This window comes from Leptopilina boulardi, unplaced genomic scaffold, assembly GCF_019393585.1.
Source record: "Leptopilina boulardi isolate dan_hultmark-lab unplaced genomic scaffold, ZJU_Lbou_2.1 LbouV2_278, whole genome shotgun sequence".
Classification (NCBI taxonomy): Eukaryota; Metazoa; Arthropoda; class Insecta; order Hymenoptera; family Figitidae; genus Leptopilina; species Leptopilina boulardi.
This window is the reverse complement of record NW_026137838.1, coordinates 5024725-5048591: the sequence shown is the minus strand read 5'-3', so window position 1 is coordinate 5048591 and position 23867 is coordinate 5024725. Positions and strand designations below refer to the sequence as shown.

The 23867-nt window shown below is 26.2% G+C and overlaps 1 protein-coding gene across 8 annotated transcripts in view; it reads left to right on the top strand.

Moving 5' to 3' along the window:
- The window catches only part of LOC127281722 (protein bric-a-brac 1-like), a 379471-nt gene that overhangs the window by 286190 nt on the left and 69414 nt on the right, over nt 1-23867 (top strand). For 3 of the 8 annotated variants that reach the window (XM_051305593.1, XM_051305594.1, XM_051305595.1), the window contains exon 2: nt 7859-7905. The exons of the other annotated variants lie outside the window; for them this stretch is intronic. In XM_051305593.1, the coding sequence (XP_051161550.1) occupies nt 7859-7905 (47 nt within the window). The remainder of the gene's footprint in view (nt 1-7858; nt 7906-23867) is intronic. 8 annotated transcript variants of the gene reach the window in all.

The window sequence follows — 23867 nt, the reverse complement described above, 5'->3', positions numbered from 1 at the left end:
GTGGTGTGCACTTGAGAGTAAGAGAGAGTGAGAGAGAGAGAGGAAGACAACTTTGCTCTAGTCGATAATATAGTTAGTGGCAGAGTCATGTAGTAACAGACTACTCGTCCCAAGTAGTTCGAGGGTTGGAGTAGTCAGACATCACAAGTGCACCGCGTGAAATGCGTATGTGCGACAAAAAAAAAAAATTTAACACAAAAAAATTACTGTTTTTTTATTTATAAAAAAATAAAATAAATAATAATAAAATAAAATATAAAAATAAAATATAAAAATAAAATTATAAAATAAATACTAAAAAAAAATAAATTAAATAACAAAATAATACAATTAAAATTTTTTTATATTTTTATATTAATTGTTAACTAACAAAACGAGAAAATTCAAACAAATTTAAAAAATATAAAAATATAAAATAAAACAAGAATAAAAACAAAATTCCAATAACGAAATTATAAAAAGGAAAGTAGCAAAATAAATAAAATAAATAAAAAAAAATTATTGCAAAGGACACAGTATACACAGAAAAAAATCTTTAACTGAAACAGCGATAAATTTCACTGGAACAATTATATGTTTCACTAAAACAAAGAAAGTTTTCGCTATTCTGGAAAAACATATAGCTGTTTCAGATAATAATTTTTTTCTATGTACAAAAATAACAAAAATAAATTAATACTATCAAAAAACAATAAAAATAATTTAAAAAAATTTCTGGAATCAGAATCGAAATTTTAATTAATAAAAATAGAAATAAATAAAAGTAATTAATAAAATAAAAAATAAAGAATAATAAATTAAAAAATAATAATAAATAAAATTAACTAATTAAATATTTGTATTAAAAATACAAATTAAAAAACAAAATTAAAACTTTAATATATTTCACTCAAACGTTAAAATTTTAATAAAAAAAAAAAAAAATTTTCAAAAACAATTGACGAAGATGAAAAAGGCCGACCTTGAAAAATAGTGAAACAAAAACATTGGCACGTGCCGGAAAGATATTTGTTTCCATATATATAGTTTTCCCAGGGAAATTCGAAACCTCGGAACAAATCCGCAGGCCGCCGGTGGTGGTATCGCGTTTCCCATTCCACGGTAGGTTGGAGCAGTTCACGGCTCACGAACCACGGCTCACGGCTGATGGGCTGCGGGCCACGGGCTAAAATGCCAAACTGTTTTACCACGACAACGTGCTAACGATTAACCCACCAACACCGCTCACTCTCTCTCTCACTCTCTCGCCAACACCATCAGCATTCGACTAACACCAACAACAAGCGACGCCTCTTGTCGTCTGCACTATTGCCCGCCCGCTATAAACACCCCTCCCCTTCCCCCCCCCATATGCCGCTATGTATGAAGCGTGTTCGACCCATCCTCTCTCTCTCTCTTTCTCTCTCTCTCTCTCTCCATACTATACTCTCACGTCCCATCTGTGCGCTCGACACCCGATACCTAATTATGTTAAACGCTTCCGGATTTTGTGGCCGGATTATGCAGCCGATCACTCGTCCGATCACTGTTCGTCTATGCTTTTCTTTCTTTATTGCATTTTTTTTTTATTATCTCTCTTCAGAGTGTGGAAAATGGAAAGAGAGAAATACAATTTGAAGTAGATTCAATTGCTGTTAATTTTCACTATTAGTTTACTAGAATTATTGATAGTTTTAACTACTAGTAGTTTTAGGTAGTTGTAATTTTAGCTAATATTAGCTTCAAATATTAGTAGATTTAGCTATTTTAGTTACTAAAATTATTGGTAGTTTTAATAGTAGTTTTAATTAGAAATTAGAGCAGTAGTTTTAATAGTAGTAGTGGTTTCAGCATTAGTAGTACTTTTAATAGTAGTAATAGTAGTTTTAAGTTTAGTAGTAGTTTTCATAGTAGTAGTAGCTTTCATAGTAGTTTAATCAAGGACAGCTACAACTAATATTAGCTTCAATTTTTAGTACTTTAAACTATCGTGAAATTAAATTATTGGTAATTTTAATAGCAGTTTTGATAACAGTTGTAGCAGTTTTAATAGTAGTTGTGGTTATAGTATTAGTAGTACTTTTAATAGTAGTTTTAAGTTTAGTAATAGTTTTCATAGTAGTAGTAGTTTTCGCAGTAGTAGTCGTAGCTTCCATAGTAGTAGTAATTTTCATAGTAGTTTTAATCAAGGACAGCTACAACTAATAATAGCTTTAATTTTTCGTAGTTTAAACTATCGTGAAATTAAATTATTGGTAATTTTAATAGCAGTTTTGATAACAGTTGTAGCAGTTTTAATAGTAGTAGTGGTTTTAGTATTAGTAGTACTTTTAATAGTAGTTTTAGGTTTAGTAGAAGTTTGATAGTAGTAGTAGTTTTCGTAGTAGTTTTCATAGTAGTAGTAGTAGTTTTCGTAGTAGTAGTAGTAGTAGTTTTCGTAGTAGTAGTAGTAATTTTCTTAGTAGTTTTAATCAAGGACAGCTACAACTAATATTAGCTTCAATTTTCAGTAGTTTAAACTATCGTGAAATTAAATAATTGGTAATTTTAATAGTAGTTTTGATAACCGTTGTAGTTTTCATAGTAGTTTTCATAGTAGTAGTAGTTTTCGTAGTAGTAGTAGTTTTCGTAGGAGTAGTAGTAGTAGTAGCTTCTATATAGTAGTAGTAATTTTCTTAGTAGTTTTAATCAAGGACAGCTACAACTAATATTAGTTTCAATTTTTAGTAGTTTAAACTGTCGTGAAATTAAATTATCGGTAATTTTAATAGTAGTTTTGATAACAGTTGTAGCAGTTTTAATAGTAGTAGAGGTTTTAGTTTTAGTAGTACTTTTAATAGTAGTAATAGTAGTTTTAGGGTTAGAAGTAGTTTTCGTAGTAGTAGTAGTTTTCATAGTAGTAATAGTTTTCATAGTAGTAATAGTTTTCATAGTAGTAGTAGTTTTCGTAGTAGTAGTAGCTTCTATATAGTAGTAGTAATTTTCTTAGTAGTTTTAATCAAGGACAGCTACAACTAATATTAGTTTCAATTTTTAGTAGTTTAAACTGTCGTGAAATTAAATTATCGGTAATTTTAATAGTAGTTTTGATAACAGTTGTAGCAGTTTTAATAGTAGTAGAGGTTTTAGTTTTAGTAGTACTTTTAATAGTAGTAATAGTAGTTTTAGGGTTAGAAGTAGTTTTCGTAGTAGTAGTAGTTTTCATAGTAGTAATAGTTTTCATAGTAGTAATAGTTTTCATAGTAGTAGTAGTTTTCGTAGTAGTAGTAGCTTCCATAGTAGTAGTAATTTTCATAGTAGTTTTAATCAAGGACAGCTACAACTAATATTAGCTTTAATTTTTCGTAGTTTAAACTATCGTGAAATTAAATTATTGGTAGTCTCAAATAGTGATAAGTTTAATTAAAAATTGGTTTTAGTTACTAGTATTTTTCGTAACTTCAATATCAGCTTCAATTTTTGGCAGTTTTAACTATTATTCGTTTCAATTATTAGTAGTATTAACTAGTCATTAATTAATATTAGTTGCTAGAAAATTATTGGTAGTTTTAAGCAATTTCAGTTTTATAAAATATTATCTTGAATTATTAGATAGCTTTAGCTATATTCAATACTAAAATTATTAGTAGTTTTTACCAGGAATAACTATAACCAATATTATCTTCAATTTTTGGTAATCTCAACTAGTGATAAATTTAATTAAATATTAGTTTCAATTACTAGTAGTTTTAGTTATTAAAATTAATGTGGCTTAAATTGCTGCTTGTTTTAAGTAATTGCTAAAAATATTGATAGTTTTAACTTATAACTTAAAATAATTAATGTTTTTAAACAGTAATAGCTTTAATTGCTAATAGTTTTAAGTAGTTGTAGCTTTAACTAATATTAGCTTCAATTATTAGTAGGTTTAGCTATATTGGTTTGCTAAAATTATTGGTAGTTTTAATCAGGTATATCTGCAACTAATATTAGCTTTCATTTTTAGGAAGTTTTAAATATTATGAGTTCAATTATTGATAGTATTAACTAGTGATAATTTCAATTTCATATTAACTTCAATTTTTGGTTGTTTTAAGTATTAGTAAATAAAATTATTTGGTGGTTTTAACCAATGATAACTTCAATTACTAATAATTTTAAGTTATAGTTTTACCTAATAGTAGCTTGAATTATTAGTAGTTTTAGCTATTAGTAGCGAAAATTATTGGTAGTCGTAGTTTTAACCAATAATAACTTCAACTAATATTATTTTCAATTATTAGTAACGTAAAAATTAGTAGTAGTAGTTTTAATACGTAATAGCTTCAATTCTTTTTTTTTCTATTACCTTCAATCAAAGTATTTAATTTTTTTAACTGATTCAAAAAAAAAACTTAATTTTTATTATTTCGAATCAACCGTATGTTCTGAAAAGCGAAAAAAAATACATAAAAGAAAAATTTGCAATTGAAAACAACGAAAAAAAATATTTTAAAAAACAATAAAAAAAGTCATAAAAAACACAATGGAAAGAAAAATTATTTGTTTTTAATAAAAAAAAAAATTAGTTTATTCTTATCAAAAAGGTTCAAACAAGCCTAGAATCATAATTCTGTTTTTTTTTTATCGTAAAAAAGTATTCATCTCTCACTCTCAATCAAATGCGAATTTATTTTATTTTTTCATCCCGTAGATTTTTATCAGTCGATAATACATATATACGAGAGAGAGATATATATAAAAAGAGCGACCAAACGTACCGTGTCTGGTTTCCGGTTGAGTAGGTTATTACGAGATTATGTTATTCAAGCAGACAATGACCGAACGACACAACAACAATACAAACCGAAAAGGTGTTGTTATCATGGCATGCAAAAATGACAAAAAAAAAAAAAAAAAAAAATGACAAAAAAGTCGCATATAACAAATCTGTCTCATTAAAAGCTTATAATGGAAACTATATATATATATATAGAGTATATGTGAATGCAACCCCCCTTTTATTGCGCACATGTGCTTTTCCTTCCCTCTACATGTTGTCTCATGTATTATATTCCCCTTTTCTGCTCTTCACCCTTGAAAACGTCAAAATGGCAAAAATGGAGGGGGAGAGAGGAAGTTTCTTGAAAGAGTATGGCGGTTCGAGAATAGATGATACCAAACTGGCTCTCAGTTTGATATGAGACCCATCGAATACCTGTATATGTATATATTCACTCTGTCTCTCTATATCCAATGGTAAACTTCACCTTTTATCTCGTATTGTATCCGCTTCATTGAAACTTTCGAAACAATGCGTCGAAGCTGCGTTTTGTCTTCTGTCATTTCATCCCTCCCTCCCCCCTCGATTTTAGAGTGAAATCACTCTCTCAATATTCTACGTCTAAAATATCTGCAAACAAAAAAAAATTTTTTTTTTTCCTTTGGAACAATTTCAATTTCCAGTAAAAAAAAAAATTTCTTGTGTTATCTACAGGATCTCATGTGTTATATACAAAGTAGTCTCTAGAAAAATTTTGGGTAATACACAAATCGGACTTGTGAACAAAAAATTTTTTGGCGTACGTAAAATTTTTTGTGTGCAAAAAAAAACAGATTTACAACAAAACTGTTTGGTTAGGCAATTTTGGTTCTTTTAACCAAACTTTGGTTGGCTGTAACTGTTATCTCAACCAAACATTTAGTTAGGCCAATAAAATTATTTGATTGAACATTTTTAAATTCCAACCAAATTTTGGTTACCACAACAAAATAATTTGGTTAACACAAAAAAATAGTTTTGTCCCAAAAAAACAAAATTTTTCTACAACCATAAAAAATTTGTTGTTCTAACAAAAAATTTGGTTACGACAACCAATTAATTTAATTGTTGACCGAAAAAAAAGTTTGGTTGAGCTAACCAAACATTTTTGTTATGCCAACAAAAAAAAAACACTCAACCAAATACTTTCCTTGACTTAAAGAAATATTTTTGGTTCAAAACAAATGGTTTCTTAAATACCAACAAAATTATTTTTGTTTGCCCAACCAAATTTTGGTTGCTTTGACTAAACATTTTTCTCAGTTATAGAATTGGAGTTGTGGTTATCAAAAAAAAAAAATTTTGGTTGGCTGTAACTGTTATCTCAACCAAACATTTAGTTAGGCCAACAAAATTATTTGGTAGAACATTTTTATATTCCAACCAAATTTTGGTTACCACAACAAAATAATTTGGTTAACACAAAAAAATAGTTTTGTCCCAAAAAAAACAAAATTTTTCTACAACCATAAAAAATTTGTTGTTCTAACAAAAAAATTTGGTTACGACAACCAATTAATTTGACCTAAAAAAAAATTTGGTTGAGCTAACTAAACATTTTTGTTATGCCAACAAAAAAAAACACTCAACCAAATACTTTCGTTGACTTAAAGAAATATTTTTGATTCAAAACAAATATATAGTTTGGTTTCTTAAATACCAACAAAATTATTTTTGTTGGCCCAACCAAATTTTGGTTGCTTTGACTAAACATTGTTATTAATTGGATTAATTGGATTAATTGGATTAATTGGAGTTAATGTGGTTATCACAATTAAATTTTTCTATTTTTACAAAGCTTCGTCAATATATTGTTTGATAGTTTCATCCAATATTGACGTTAATTTTATTGGATAATAATTTAATGCTTTCAAATTAATAATGGCTTTTTAAATAGTAGTTTCGTTAAAAGAAAATAAATTATTTTCGCACTAATAATAGCAATTGTTAATAGAAAAAAAAAAAAGAAAATCATAAAAATAATATGTAATAGCGAAAAAAGTATCTCTTAAAGTCAATATCAATTTATGCCCATTGTCTCATCCTTCCCCATTCTGGAATCTCTATTTCCCCCCCTCCCCTATACTTTGCCTCGTTTCTTGGACCACACCAAGTCTCTCCCTCTCTCCCTCTCTCTCTCTCTCTGCAATCTCAAGCTAAATTGCCAATCAACGAGGTATTATTTTCCTGTTAGTGTCTCGGCAAAAACAAGAGAAGAAAAACGAAGGTGGATAACTTGAAAGAAAGGGAAGATGGATGCAGAAACTGGCAAATGTTTGTTCACGAAAAGTGCACTGTGACATCTCTATATATATATATTTTTTTCTACATTTATTGTAAAATGTGCAATCAAGTTCCTATTTTTTTTTCTTTTCGTTTTTCAAATTGGACATATTATATATCTCTTATTCATTTTTTTTTTTAAATAAATTTAAAATTATTTTGAAAATAGACGAGAGAACTGTGTCACAATTTATTTATATGTATTCGAAGCAATATAGAGTTTGAAAATTAACTTACCCAATTTCAGAAAGGCTTTTATAAATTTTTAATAAACGCTAAAATTGGATATTGTTTCCAATCGGGAAACACATCTGAATTAACTATTTATCCTCACGGTCATATAGTAACAACGTAAAAAGTCAACTGGTTTTTTTTTTTTTTATTATTATTATTTTTCTCTATACTTTTATTTGTGTTTTTTTAAATTACGAAAAAGAATTTTGGTTTTTATTATTGTTATTATTATTATTACTATATTATTTTAATATAACCTATTTCATTATTATATATTACCTATTATATTATTGTACTATTACAATCGTATACTATTATATTATTATCTATTATAGTATTATAACAATTGTTTCAATTGGAAAATACGGGAAAAAAAAATTGTCCATTTTTTATTATATGTATTTTATATTTGTATTAATTATCTGTTTTAATTATTTGTATTAATTATTTTTATTATTTATTAGTAGTATTTATTTGTATTATTTATTATTATTTATTTATATATTATATTTTATTTATATTATTTGTATTATTTGTTTTTATAAAATTGTTTCTAATTAAATTTTTTCTTTTTTGTTTCAGGTGAGTTCAGTTTTTGGAAAAAAAAAATCTTATAACCATCATGTTGGGTGAGAAAAAGAATATTTAAATTACTATATATGTCTTATAATAATTAATTACGCGTTTAATTAAAATCGAGTATTTGCAGAATTACAATTTAAATATTATTTTTAAATAATATATCATTCATTGCGCGCATTACAACAGATATATTTATTATTTTGTTTGTATATATATGTAATTAAATTATTTTCCATTTCAAAACGTTGCAAAATTCAGCTTATAAATTTTTGATTGAATCTATTAAATTGAAATGCACAATTAACTAAAATATTCAATTAAATTGACTAATTTATACATATATATATATATATACACTAACGAGAAGTGCATTAAGATAAATTGAAAACTTTCACGAATTAATCAAAAAATAGTTGAAAGAGAGAGACGAATTGACAAAAATATTTTTCTATCAGATGAAAATAAGTTTCGCATTTTTAACAAAAACGTTTCAAAATAAAACGTACAACTAAATTAAAATAAGGGGAAAAAAAGAAAAAATAGTAAAAAAGAAAAATGTAAAAAAGAAAAAACGAAAGTAAAAACTAAAAATTAAAAAAGTGAAAAAAGTAAAAAAAGAAAAAATAAAAAAGGGAAAAATAAAAAATAAAAAAAGGAAAAAGACGTAAAAAAACTAAAAAAGAAAAATAAAAAAGTAGAAAAAAATAGTAAAAAAAACGAAATTGAGAAAAATTGAAAGAATATTCGCAAAACTACAAATTCAAATGAAAACTCTCTCTCTCTCTTGCGCTCTTCCTTAAGAAACGGAAAAAACTGAAAAACGAGGAAAAGAGTGAGACAGAATATGTGATATTTGGAAGATTCTCTTTCGTAACACTCGACCAACTCTTGACTCTTAACTCGTTTCGACACTCAACTCATGAATGATAGAATCAAGGGAAGGGGGAGAAGGGGGGGGGTGAATACTCGAAGCAACCAAGAAGAGGTTAATTTTTTTTTTCGTTATAACTCGAAGTCTCCTTACGGGGCTTGTATTAATTTTTTTTTTTTTTTCTATAATAAAATGTGCGAGTTATTCTCGAGCTTATCTTTTGCCCTCTTTTCGTCTCTGTTTTGCGAGGATTTCCCTCTCCCTCCCACTCTCTCTCTATAACTTGAACTCTTTTGCTTCTTCTCGTGTGTCTCTCCTCGCCTTTCAGATTTTTTTCTATCTCTTTCACGTAACCCGTCCCACTGCGTCGGTGCATTCAGGCATTTACGTCGAGAGACTGCGCGACGATGATAATTAGTACCCTATATATATATGTATATATATATATATATAAGGGGGTTGAAATATGAAACCCCTAGAGTACGCCGTGCTGACTTCTCTAGGCCTCTAGAGGCTCACCCCTTCTATATATTTTCTATCCTTGTGTGTTACCACACAAGGCAGTAGCATCAGAAGGTAAAATGTCGAGAAGAAAAAAAAAAGACGCACCGCATCTACGACCTCTTTTTTTCTCACCCCTCTTTTTTTTCTTTTTTTTTTTTGTCTTAAAAAACTACTTTCTTTCATTGTCTTTGCCGCTCGACTAGAATTCTTAAATAGTCTCTTATCCGCGTCAGGGAAAAAAAAATTCTGATTCAACAAAAACAATTTGTTTTAAAATGTAAATTTAAATTAAATAACAATGGAAATCTTAATACAAAAAAAGTAGAGAAATAAATTTTTTTAAATAGTAATAATTTTAATTCTAAATTTGTGCGAAATTATTGCGATGAACGAAATTATTTTTTTGTTCTATTTTTTTTACAAATTACTACTGCAATGAAAACGAAAAAAAATTGCATTAAACATTTTTATTTATTAATTTGTTTGTTAATAAAAAGAGCAATATTTTCATTATTTTATTTATTATTATTATTATTATTATTATTATTATTAATTTTTTTATATATGTTTTTTGTAATAAATTTAGAATTTAAAGAAGTAATTTGTAAATTCGAATTCGAATTTGTTTACTAATTTAAATTATAGTAAAAATTTCTACTAATTTTTAGTCACTGTTTCACTAAAACTGTAATAAAACGAAATATGCTACACAGAAAAAAATATAAAGTAACTTTTACTATACATACAAAGTAAAATCTAAACTCTCCGGAAAAAAAATTACTTCTGAAATGGTAAAATTTATTCCGGAAATAGTTTATTTTTTTTACTATTTCCGGAGCAAAAGTTGCTAGAAAAGTGCAGAAATTCCTGATAGTTTAGAATTTACTTTGAAAGTAGTAAAAACTACTTTAGTTTTATTTTTCAATTTTCTTCGTATCAGAAAGTAATATTTTAGTAAAAATTAGTGAAAATTTCTACTAAGTAAAAGTTATTTTAGTCATTTTTAACTAAAACTTTAGTAAAAAAAAAGTACTGCTAAATCAAATAATAATAATTGACTAAAAATTTAGTAATCATTATTATTAAACAAAACTTTATTAAACTTTAAAGTAAATTTACTTAACTTTAGTAAAAAATACTGCTAAATTAAATAGTAATATTTAATTAAAAATTTAATACATTTTACTGAATTAAATTGTACTAAATTTTGAGGCACATTTTACAAAAATTTAGTAAAAAAATACTACTAAATAAAATAGTAATATTTCACTAAAATTTAATTATCTTTATTAAACAACTTTACTGAACTTTAGAGTTTTATTAAATTTTAGTAAAAAAAAATACTAGTAAATTGAATAGTAATATTTTACTAAAAATTCAATGAACTTTACTAAACTAAACTGTACTAAATTTTAAAGTAAATTTACTGCACTTTAGTAAAAAAATCTACTACATTCAGTAAACTTTACTAAACTAATCTGTAATAAATATTAAAGTAAATTTACTACACTTTAGTAAAAAAAATCTACTACATTCAGTAAACTTTACTAAACTAAACTGTAATAAATTTTAAAGTAAATTTACTACACTTTAGTAGAAAAAATCAACTAAATCAAATAGTAATATTTTACTAAAAATCCAGTAAACCTTTCTAAACTAAACTGTACTAAATTTCATTGTAAATTTACTAAGCCTTAGTAAAAAAAATACTACTATATCAAATATTAATATTTTACTAAAAATTAGAGAAAATTTTTACTGATTTTTAATTATTTTTCTTTAAAACTTTAGTAAAAAAAATACTACTGAATGAAATAGTAAAATTTGACTATAAATTAGTGAAAATATCTACTAATTTTTAGTCATTTTTCACTAAAAAATTTAGTAAAAATAATAATATAAAATCAAATAGTAGTATTTTCCAAAAAAATTAGTAAAATTAATTAAATTAGTAAAAAATTAGTAAAAAAAAATTACTAAATCAAATAGTATGATTTTATTAAAAATTCAATAAACTTTACTCAACATTCAGTAAACTTTACTAAACTAATCTGTAATAAATTTTAAAGTAAATTTACTACACTTTAGTAGAAAAAATCAACTAAATCAAATAAATTTTACTAAAAAATCCAGTAAACCTTTCTAAACTAAATTGTACTAAATTTCATAGTAAATTTACTAAGCCTTAGTAAAAAAAAATACTACTATATTAAATATTAATATTTTACTAAAAATTAGCGAAAATTTTTACTTATTTTTAATTATTTTTCTTTAAAACTTTAGTAAAAAAAAATACTACTGAAAGAAATAGTAAAATTTGACTATAAATTAGTGAAAATATCTACTAATTTTTAGTCATTTTTCACTAAAAAATTTACTAAAAATAATAATATTAAATCAAATAGTAGTATTTTCCAAAAAAAAAATTAGTAAAATTAATTAAATTAGTAAAAAATTAGTAAAAATTTCAAATAATCCAAATTAGTAAACGAATTCCCTCTAATTAAAATTTAGAAAGCATAGAATAAAAAAAAAGTTTTCCACAAAAAAAAGAAAAATATTTTTCCTTTTAATATTTATTGAAATTTTCTCACCACTATATGGAAATATGCAAATGATGCATACTGCCATAAATAGAAAAGCTAATCTCAAGTAGACAATTGATGTCAGTACACATATATATATATATATATATATATATATATATATATATATATATATATATATATATAAACTCAAAAGGAGTAATACAGAATATAAATCGACTGAAACGATACATATATATACATACATTTTTTGCAATGCGTGTGTGAACTAATATGGGAATCCCGTGGGGCAATATAATTTAAAAATAAAGACATTAGGAGTTAAAAGAGCGGCCGGCGGAAGACGAGGGAAGCAATAACGGAATCCTAAGTATGACGGACGGTTCAGAGCAAAAGAGAGAGAGAGAGTGAGAGAGAGAAAGATTCACAAGACAGAGAGAAGGAGCCGCTCTAAATTACAGTCGATATTAAGATCTCGCGATTGCGCGAAATGGTATGCAAAGCAATTCCGGACCTCGACGTTGCCATATTACCTAACTTATAGCCTACCTTATACTAAGTTCCGATGGAAGGGGGACGTGCCACTTCCGGTTTCAAACGTATGCCAACCCTCGAAGCGTCTATAAATTCAGGGCAACGTTCTTGAGAACAAGGGGGGGGGGGTAGTGAAAAGGTAAAGGTAGGAAGAAATTACCCCATTTCGTCGACACGACACAACGTAACTTTGCTTTCATAATGTCCCCCCACAAATATTAATTGTTCCCTTTGATCCAATCTCTCTCTCTCTCTCTTTTATTTATTACTTCATTCTCCACTATTTTTTTTCTGTCAATTTATTCGACTAATACTTAATTTTAACTTTTTTTTCAAAACTATAAAAATTGACTGTGTGTTATAGCCGAGAGGCTTTGTGCTTTGACCGTGAACATGCGAAGGACGCGAGTTCGATTCCCCTTGGCTGAATAATTTTTTTCTTTTTTTTTTTTGTAATTTTTATCCAATGACAACTGATTTGCAATTCGAATTTATAAACATATTTTTATGCGCTGTAAACCAAGATAAATTTGAATTTATTGTTCTCAATTTGTTTCTCCTCCCCCCACCCCCCTCTACCTCTCGGTTTGCTTGATTGCATCGTTCATGATGAAATATTACTTGTTCGCTTTTATGATTTAATCTTCGATTCATTACAATCAACAATCACTCCCTTCGTGTAGATAAAATTCCGAAAAAAAAATAAAATTTCGACAAAATTATTACGATTTATTAATTTTTCAAATTTTTAATCTTTCATCTAATCTTTTAGACTTAGTAATATTTTAGTTTTTATTGTATTTGAAATTTGAAATTTTTTTTTTCACCAGCGGGAATCGAACTCGGCTTCTTCATGTCTGTACGATCAGTGTTCAAACCCACTCAGCCACAACACAGTTTTTTTAAAACTGCTTTTTTCCAACTTTGTTTATTTTTTCGGTAGAATTCTTATACCGAATTTGCAATTGACCGAATAATCGACAAAATTAAAATTCGATTAAATACGAATTATTTTATATAAAAAATTCGAGGGTTAAGAAAAATTCTCTAAAATGAAAATACTAATTAAAAATTCAACCTAAAAATTCTGCTAAATATTTTGTAGAATAAAAATTTGTTTAAAAAAAAAATAAAATAAATTCTAATACTAATTCGTGCACTGAAAAAAAAATTTATTTGATTCAAATACTCGATTACTTGAGCATTATCAAATAAATATTTATTTGAACTAATAATTTCTGTACTCTTGAAACAAATACCATTTAATTGACTCAAATAATAATTATTTGATAAAAATAAATATTTATTTGATAATAGTCAAGTAATTGAGTACTTGAATCAAATAAATTTTTTTTTCAGTGTGAAACGCAAATTCCTCCGAAAATTCTATTCACGGAAATAAAGATGAAACAGCGAAACGTTTCACGATAGTAGCAAAAGTTTAACTTGTTCCAATTAAATCTTTCGCTATTCTAGTGAAAAATTTCTTTGATTCAGATAAATATTTTTTTCTTCAACTATTTTATTCTTTAAATATTTTTTTCTTTTAATATTTTTTTTCTTCACTAGTAAAAATTATAAAAAAAAATAATTTTTATTTGGGAAATTCAATTGAGACAAAAGCAAATTTTCTTTTTTTCAATTTGTTATACAACCCCCCCTACCCCCCCCCACGAAATTTCGGCTAATTCGCACGCTTTAATCGGTTCACTCATTTGACGTGCGCATGAAAAACGGCCACCGATAAATTTTGACAGTATTCTGTCCATTGCATTGCAATAATACCGAACCATATATTAAGAGGATTGGTGGAATGGGATTTTTGTCACGTGGGGGATGAGAATCATGGAAAAAGAGATGGAGAATGAGGAGGGGGGGGGGTGAAAACGGTCTTTCGTATAGTTTGTTCGGTAACATATTACGAATTAATACCAACTGCTCCAGTGAAATATTACTGCAAAACACTGACCGTTATTTTGCTCGCTGAACAAATTGTTACGTTCGAATTTCTTTTGAATTTATTTGCAAAGCCCAGGGGGGAAATCCCACCCCCCCCTCTCTCACTCTTCGACTCCCACTTATTCAAAACCGCCAATTTTTCAAAAAAAAAATTTATTTTTACAGTGGATTTTTTATAAATAAAATTTTTTTTTTATTAACCTCGTAAAAATTAATTGCGCGAGTTTCATTTCATTTTTTTTACGCTCGTATACTTTATTTGCTTTTTATTTATTTATACAATAATAAACGTTGTTTTTTTCAACCAATTCATTATTAGATTATGTTATTTTTTTTTTTATAACTTTCGCATATATATATTTTTTTTCTCTTTAGTTTATGAATTTTTTATTTTGTCGAAAGTTTTATTATTTATTGGTTCTCTTTTTTTTTTAGTTGGGAGGAAAATATTCGAAAATTGAGAATATATTCGTAATTTGAATGATTTTCGATTTTCGTTGCACTGAAAAAAAAAATATATTTGATTCAAATAATCAAACGGAAAAAAATTTTCCGAAATAGCGATAAATTTCACTGAAACAAGGAAAGATTTCGCTATTCTAGAGAAATATATCTTTGTTACAGGTAAAAAAAAATTTTCCGTGCGGTTACTTGACTATTAACAAATAAATATTTATTTGTATTAAATAATTATTATTTGCGATGGTATTTGTTTCAAATACAGAAATTATTGGTTCAAATACAGTTTATTTAATTCAAATAAAAATTATTTGGTTCAAGTAAATATTTATGATACCTAAATCGATTATTTGAATCAAAAAAATTTTTTTCAGTATTTTGTTTTTAGTTACAAGAAAAATATTCAAAAATTCAGAATATATATATTTGTAATTTGTTTAAATTTTGAATTTCCGATTTTTCATGTTCGCTGATTTTTTTTTTTCAAAGAGGAGAAAGAGAAAAAAAAATTGAATTATTTTAAAATTAATTATTCTCGAGTGACGACAGTGGATTCTCGGTAATATTAACGAGTTTTGATATATTAAAACGACGAAGATTGATCGGCATTTCCTAGGCGCATTGCATTTATAGAAATTGCCGATAGAAAACGAAATAGTTGACGTATATCGCGAGTTATTACCGAGAAGCACTTGATATATATATATATATATATATATATATTTAAATTATTATTTTTCCAACTCGTGAAATTGAATCAGGCCAGCTGCTTCACTTATAAAAATATTTCAAGTTATAAAAATAATTTATGACGCAAATCGCCAACAGCTAACATTTATCTCAAGACATTTACTTATTATATTCAAGAATAATATAAAGAGTCAATTTTTAAATAAAAATTCCACTGTCTTAAATATAATCAAAAAATACATTAGGAGCAATTTTATATTTAATTATTATAATGCAATTTCTTTTTTTCCTCTATAATTACTATTTAATGATATGCTTTTAAGTTTTGAAATTAATATTAAATAAAAAAGCAAAATAAGTATATTTAACAGAAAAAATTGATTTTCTATTAAAAAAAATTTCTTACTCTAAAAAGATGATGTTAATAATAAATAATTTTAAATTCACGATTTGAAATTTAAGAATTTTAAAAAAAAATTCTCAATAAACATCGGGAGGGGATAAAATGCAATTTTTAGAAACAAAGAGGGGAAATATCTAACTTGCGTCCATTTTCTCGTAAAAATGCTTTCAGTCTGTGTTAATTTCAAATGTTTATTATTCAAAAAGGAAAATTCACTCGCACTTGCATTTGGTATTGATAGTATTTCTCGATGGATCTCTAAAAGGATTTTTACGATGAAAAAAAAAAAAAAAAAAAAAAAAAAATAATAAAAAAGTTCAAAAGCATTTGTATTCAATCCATCGATCAGGTCCGGGCTAAAAATACACTCTGAATAATACAAGCCAAAGTCTTGACAAATTTTATTAAAATTTTTTTTTTTTTTTATTTCAATATTTCTTTTTTAATTTAACAGACATCACATACAAACACTGTGTGCATGCTTTATTTATATATCAAAAGGAAATATTTTTAATTTTCACAGATTAAATTTTTACCACATTTTATTATTATTGTATACGTGATTTTTTAATTATAAAAAAAAAAAAAAGATTTAATTTTTTATTTATATTAAAATTTCATTCTCACGAAAAAAAAAACAAAACAAAAGCAGTAAAAATATGAAAATATTTGCAAAAAAAATAAAATTCATTTATTACAAAAACCGAAAATAGTAATTTTATACCAGAAACACATAAAAAGTTCCAATTATAATTTCAATAACTGAATAAATGTGGAACGAGAGAGAGAGAGAGGCGCTTGGTTTAAAATTACTTTTTATAAACGACACAAGGGCCACAAAATGTCACCCCGGCGACTCTTTCGATTATGTATGAAATTATTAATTAATGCGTCGCTCGATGAACTAATTTTCGTTTCTGATATTTCAGCCAATTATTAAATGTAATTATTTTCGCGCTACCCCGTTTTAATATCGTCCATCGACCACGACGACGACGACCAGGAGACGAGGGACAAAGGGCAGGAAAAAGTGGGAGGGGGGGGGGGGTTAACTCGAGGGTTACAAAATGTATTTCCAAAATTCTGGTAGGGGGGTTTATATTGCGAGTTAAAAATGTCTCCCAATGAAAATTGACAATTTAACTTCACCCCCCCTCGTCCAATTTTGAATTTTTTAAAAGTCATAAAAATGATTATATATATACAGAAAGTTATATTTTATATTTCGAAACAATGATTTTTAAGCACCGACGATAATAATTCAATTGTGATTCGATATGTGACTTAATTCGGCATTGCTCCCAATTGAACAAGGGGAAAAAAAATAATAATAATAATAAAAAATAAACATCCCCGCTCGTTAAAAAATTTACTTTGTTTTATGGTCCCATTGTTTTTTTTTTATTATTTTTTTACTTGTGTCATTTTTGATCGAGTGATTCGAGTTTTTTAAATTAATTTCCTTCTCCCTCACCCCCCTCTCCCCCCTCAAACTGCTTATTTAAAGGAAAATTTTAATTAAAACTCTTTTGTTGATTTAAAACAACTTTTTTTTTTTTAGCAAATTGAAATTTGAATTCGAGGAAAGCGAGTCAAACTCGTTAGTAAAAACGATGGAGAATTTGACAGTATTACGTTTTTTAATTAAAAAAATCCACGATTCTCGCGGTGGTACACAATTTTGATTTTGCATTAATAATTTTTATTTTATTAACCCAAAAAAATTTGTTTCTTAATTTTATTTAAATTTTTACAATATGGGTTTAATTTTTCGATTTTGCAAAATATTGTTCTGTGTTTTCTTTCATTTTATTTTTATATTTTAAAATACATTCGCGATTCACAATTTAAAAATTTCATCTTCATTTACATTTTTCTTGAATATAGAAAGCACAAGAGAAGTTTCATTAAAATAAACAAAGCCTGGGAAATCTCAATATGATTTATGAATGAGGAAAAGTTAAAATTCTCGTTTTTAAAAAGGACCCGAGGCGTTATCAGTTCCGTAATGCTTATTCATGCTTACTCTCTTTGTCTCTTTTTCTTAAATTTATTCTTTAATAATCACATGGAAAGTTTTTTTTTCATTTTTTTTTTTTATTCATTTTTTTTTTTTTTATTCTTTTTCGTTAGAGCCCCAGGTTTTATATTGCTAGCGTCATTCCACCTCCTCTCGCGACCAAAGCCGTTTGCAATGGTAATTCGCGACACGAAGTAAAAAAGAGCAAGCACGAGGGGGTTTGGAGGAAAAAAAAAGAGAGAGGGGGGGGAGGTAAATAAAAATTAGGGGAGGTACAGCCATCGATCAGGAGAGTCTGTTTACGGGGATTTTGTATTTTTTTTTTTTTTTGTCAACGGACCACTCGTGTGGATATTTGTAATTACAGAACGAGGCCGATTCGTGGTTTTTTTATTCAGCCAATTGGGGAAAAAGGAAATTTTTTTTAATTTCGCGTAATGAAGCGCCGACCTCGTTATTGATTTGGCCTTTTGTTGATATTCGTTATTAATTTTTAATCGTCGATTCATTCGAAACTAGCTGCCACTTCACGATTCTCCATATGTTTGGTATACAATATTTCAAAAATTCGATTATACTCGATTGCTTCTTGTAAAACATTATTTCAATTGTTATACTTTTTGTTCGTTATATTTAAAAAAAAAAAAAAAATTTCGAAAATTTTTTTTTTAATTAGAAAAAATTAGCAATTCTTTTCTTTTTGTTTACATTGAGGCTTATTTTTAGAAAATGAGTCTTAATTTGAGAAAAGTTTGCTGAAATTTAGAAACGGTTTTTTAAATTCAGAAAATGAGTCTTAAATTAAGAAAAGTTTCCTGACTTTCGGTACCAGTGCCTTAATTTTATAAAAATCAGTCTTAATTTAAAAGTCCTTGCTAAAATTCAGTACCAGTGTCTTAATTTCAGAAACTGAGTCTTAATTTAAGAACCCTTACTGAAATTCAGTACCAGTGGCTTAATTTCAGAAACTGAGTCTTAATTTAAGAACCCTTACTGAAATTCAGTACCAGTGGCTTAATTTCAGAAACTGAGTCTTAATTTAAGAAAAGTTTCCTGACTTTCGGTACCAGTGCCTTAATTTTATAAAAATCAGTCTTAATTTAAAAGTCCTTGCTAAAATTCAGTACTAGTGCCTAAATTTCTGAAAATTTGTCTTAATTTTAGAACACACTGCTGAAATTAAGAAACAGTGCCTTAATTTTATAAAAATCAGTCTTAATTTAAAAGTCCTTGCTAAAATCCAGTACCAGTGGCTTAATTTCAGAAAGTGAGTCTTAATTTAAGAACCCTTACTGAAATTCAGTACCAGTGGCTTAATTTCAGAAACTGAGTCTTAATTTAAGAACCCCTACTGAAATTCAGTACCAGTGTCTTAATTTCAATAAATAATTCTGATTTTAAAAACTCTCCGCTGAAATTCACTAACAGTGTTTTAATTTAATAAAATCAATCTTAATTTTAAAAACCCTTGCTAAATTTCAGAACCAGTTCCTTAATTTCAAAAAAAATAGAATCTTAATAAAAAATACACAAATTAAAAATTTTCCAAAATCATATTAAATCCAATCGAAATGCAATTTTCTTTCACAAATTTCGTCGAAAACAAGAATGAAACAATATATTGATTCCGGAAAAGTGAAAATTGAAAACGGAAATGAAACTTTAATGCGAATTACCCGAGAGTCGCGAGCGCGTGATGAAAAGGAAATGTTATCAGAGTAAACAAAATAGTAATGATTTTCATGTCACACACGTCTTTTTGACATTTGTTTTCTCTAATCTTTCTGAGAATTAAAATTCCTGTCAATACAAATTTATATATATATATATATATATATATATATACATATATTGGTAACCAATAGTCTTTGATTCGCGAATGCAATTTGTCGACGTATCAAAACGAAATCAAATGCAAGATAAACGTTTGGCTCGCCAACCCCATGCATATTAATTTTTAAGCCACGTTTGCAAAAAAAAAAGTAAAAAAAAAAAAAAAAACCGAACAAAACTGAGTGAGAAAGAGAGTGAATTGTGATCGAAAGGAATGAGAGAGAGAGAGGTGCGGACAAACAGCTGTATCGAAACCGCGGTCGGAAACGAAGCGGCGATGATTTTTCGATCAGCGCAAAATCGCTTGTAAAAACAGAAAGCAATTAAAAAATTAATGCCTCGCAAGCCATACTGCAATATCTACGCTGTCAGTGATGCGACACTATGTGCTGAAAAAATAGACGATCCCCTCCCCCCCCCCTAAATACCATCAGAATTTCAATTTAAATTGCACTCTTTTTTTTATTATTATTATTATTAATAAATTGTATAGTTAAGTTATTGTCAAATAGCTTTTCAAAAATTTATTTACTTTTTCCTCTTAAATATTTATGAGGAAAAATAATAAAATAAAAATTTATATAAATATAAAAAAAAAAGATAAATTACTGGTTTTCGAGAAATAAAATTCACTTCACATGCATTTGTTAATAATATTACATCAGTCCTTTTCTTTAGAAAAAAAATAATTAACGCACCACACGAAATTTATATTAATCTAATTGTAAGAAAAGTTGATTATTAAAAGACGCGAGATGACGTCATGTGTCTTATATGCTATTTCCTTTATGTATCGATTCATGACCTGAAAACGGGATCTCGATCTTATAAACTATTTATTCACTGCGATGATTATACATACCAAGTACATCCTGTCACGAAGTAATAATGCACAAGAAACAAGAATATTAATGTAATCGTATACATTGATTTAAAAGTAATGACACTTGAGTCGTTCAATTTTGCCGCGCGATGACATTTGAAGCAAGAAAAAAAAAATTATTTCTCTCCATTTTTTATATTTATAGAAATTATTAAAAAAAAGAGTACAATTTAAATGTAAAATTATTTTACTTTTTATTTCAGTAAAAATTTTTTTATTCAGTTTTAATAAAAAAATAAATGTATTTGAAGAAATTACTTTTTTTTTTTTGTTTTCCATAACAAAATTATTTATGATTCTATATCACGATGAGAGAGAAAGAGAGGCATGTAATATTTTCTTCGAGACAATTTCAAATATAAATGAAATTTTATTCTTATTTCGAGGTCAATAGTTAAGAAATTTTTATTTGCGTTTTAATAAAAAAAAGGTCAGTTGATAAATATTTTATTAAATTAAATTTTTCTTTTTATTTATTTTCATATATTTCTTTATTTATTGGAATTATACTGGAATTTTTTATTCTTTATTTTTATCCTATTTTACTGTATTATTTATTTACTTATATTTATAATTTATTTACTATTTATTTAATTGTATTTATTATTTATTTACTATTTATTTAATTATATTTTTTATTTATTTACTATTTACTTATTTATTTTTATCCCATATTTTACTATTATTATTTAACTATTATTTAATTCTTTATTTATTTTTTATTATTTATATTTATCCTATTTTACTGTATTATTTATTTACTTATATTTATAATTTATTTACTATTTATTTAATTATATTTTTTATTTATTTACTATTTACTTATTTATTTTTATCCCATATTTTACTATTATTATTTAACTATTATTTAATTCTTTATTTATTTTTTATTATTTATATTTATCCTATTTTACTGTATTATTTATTTACTTATATTTATAATTTATTTACTATTTATTTAATTATTTTTTTTATTTATTTACTATTTACTTATTTATTTTTATCCCATTTTACTATTATTATTTAATTATTATTTAATTCTTTAATTATTTTTTATTATTTATATTTATTTATCTAAATTTAACATCAATTTGAATAAAAAAAATAATTTCTTTTATCTAATTTTATTTGTCATTGCTTATAATTTCAATTCAATCGGAATGTTAAAAGTTTTTTTTTTTTTTTAATTTTAAAATATATTTTAATTAGTAATATATTATTTCGATATCACTTTATCTTATATTTAATCTTCTTATATCTTATTTAACCTACTTTTGCAATCTTATTTATTTAATGAGATTACTTGGGAAAATTCCGGTGACTTTGAATAAACTTTAGAAAAAAAATAAATCAAAATTTTATACTTTTTCCATTTGAATTTAAAATATGAATATTATAAATTAATTTTTATTATTCTCGATTATTATTATTTTTTCTATGTTGGGAAAAATTCCAGTGACTAAATATAATTTTCTATAAATAATTTCCCACTTATTGGTATAAAATAAATTTTTCTAAATAAATAAATAAAATAAAAGTAAAACAAAAATAAAATAATAGTAAAATAATAATAAAATAGAAGCAAAACAAAAATAAAATAATAGTAAAATAATAATAAAATAGAAGCAAAACAAAAATAAAATAATAGTAAAATAATAATAATAATAATTAAATAATTATATAATAATAATAAAATAAAATGTAAATAAAACACCAAAACTCTGTTATTAATAAAAAAAAAAAAAAAAAGAAAAACTCGCATTTTCATAAAAAGAGAATTTGACAGACAGGCGTTAATCAAAGGGAACGCGAAATACTTGTCGCTCTTATTCGTGATCGTTTTAAGACCTTTTGTGGTGGAGGCCGCTTTTCCGGTGTTCGCGAAAAATGAGCCCAATTTCGGTCGAGAGCGGAGGTCATCGGTGTGTAGAAGTAGAGGAGAGAGAAAAAGAGAGCGAGAGAGAGAGAGAGAGAGAGAGAGAGGAAAAGAGAGAGAGAGAGAGAAAGAAAGAGAGCCGAAGAAAGTAGGGTGGCTACGCGAAAAAGGGTAGAATCTCAGCTTCAAGTGTTTCACTCTTTGATGTGCGACCTGCCCCAAACTCGACTTCCACCACCACTACCACCACCCCCCCAAGTGGTAGTCAGCTTCAAAGAAAGTGCCCTGGGACTGCTATATACTTCGAGCGCGCTAACTTTCCTTCCTGAGGTGGGTGACTCAAGAGAGAGAAAGAGAGAGAGAGAGAGAAAAAAAAGAAGAGAATGACGGCTCCACTACACGCAAAAAGAAAGAAACCGAATAGAAATAAAAAAAAAGATTCACACAAGAGTCTCGAAAATGTTTACTCGATGGGAAACGATTTCAATTTTCTTTTTCCTAATTGTCATAATGTGCAAAAAAAAAAAAATTTTTTTTTTATAATGTGAAGCTCCACACTCAGAAAAAAGATATGTTTGAACCAAATATACCATTTTTTTTATATTTACCCAATTTTTTTGTTAGTTCAAACAAAATTTGTTTAATTCAAATAAATATTTATTTGATCTAAATAACTGTTTGGTTTATTTTAATAAATTTTTTGAACAAAGAAAAAATTTGATTGAGCTAAATAAACGTTTGGTTTATGCAACCAAATGTTTGGTTAACTGTATATCAATGCATTTATTTTGTTGATTTAACCAAAATTTGGTTGCTTCAAACGAATTTTTTTCTGAGTGCACGAGAAAAGGGACCTTAGAGGCAAAAAAATTTTAGGTTATGTTTGTAATGTTTATATTGAAAATACACAAAGAACATTAACTCTAAAACCACTAATGTTTTCATCCAAAATATTTAATAGAATTTTAATTTTACATCATTAAAAATGAACGTTAAATCAAACTGAAACTATCACTAAACATAACCTAAAATTTGTTGCCCTTAAAGTCCCTTTTCTCATGGAGCGTCCTTTATATGTAATTTTTATTATTTTATTTATTTTTATTATTATTTTGTTTTTTATATATGTAATTATATTTATTGTTAATATTAATTTTTTTTTTTTGCGCGCGAAGGGTAAATTAAATATTATTATATACACTGAAAAAAAATGTATTTGAATCAAATAAATTTTGTTTCAGCGTAATATAATTTAATATAATATAATATATATAGTTTAATATATAGTACGAAATTTAATTAAACGTAATAGATATGCTAATAGACGATTTATGCACTTTAATCGAGGGTAAATATGTGTTTAAATTAACATTTGAAGCGTCCAATATCAAAGGGCCATAATTAATCGTCAAATTTTAGCTTATAAATGAT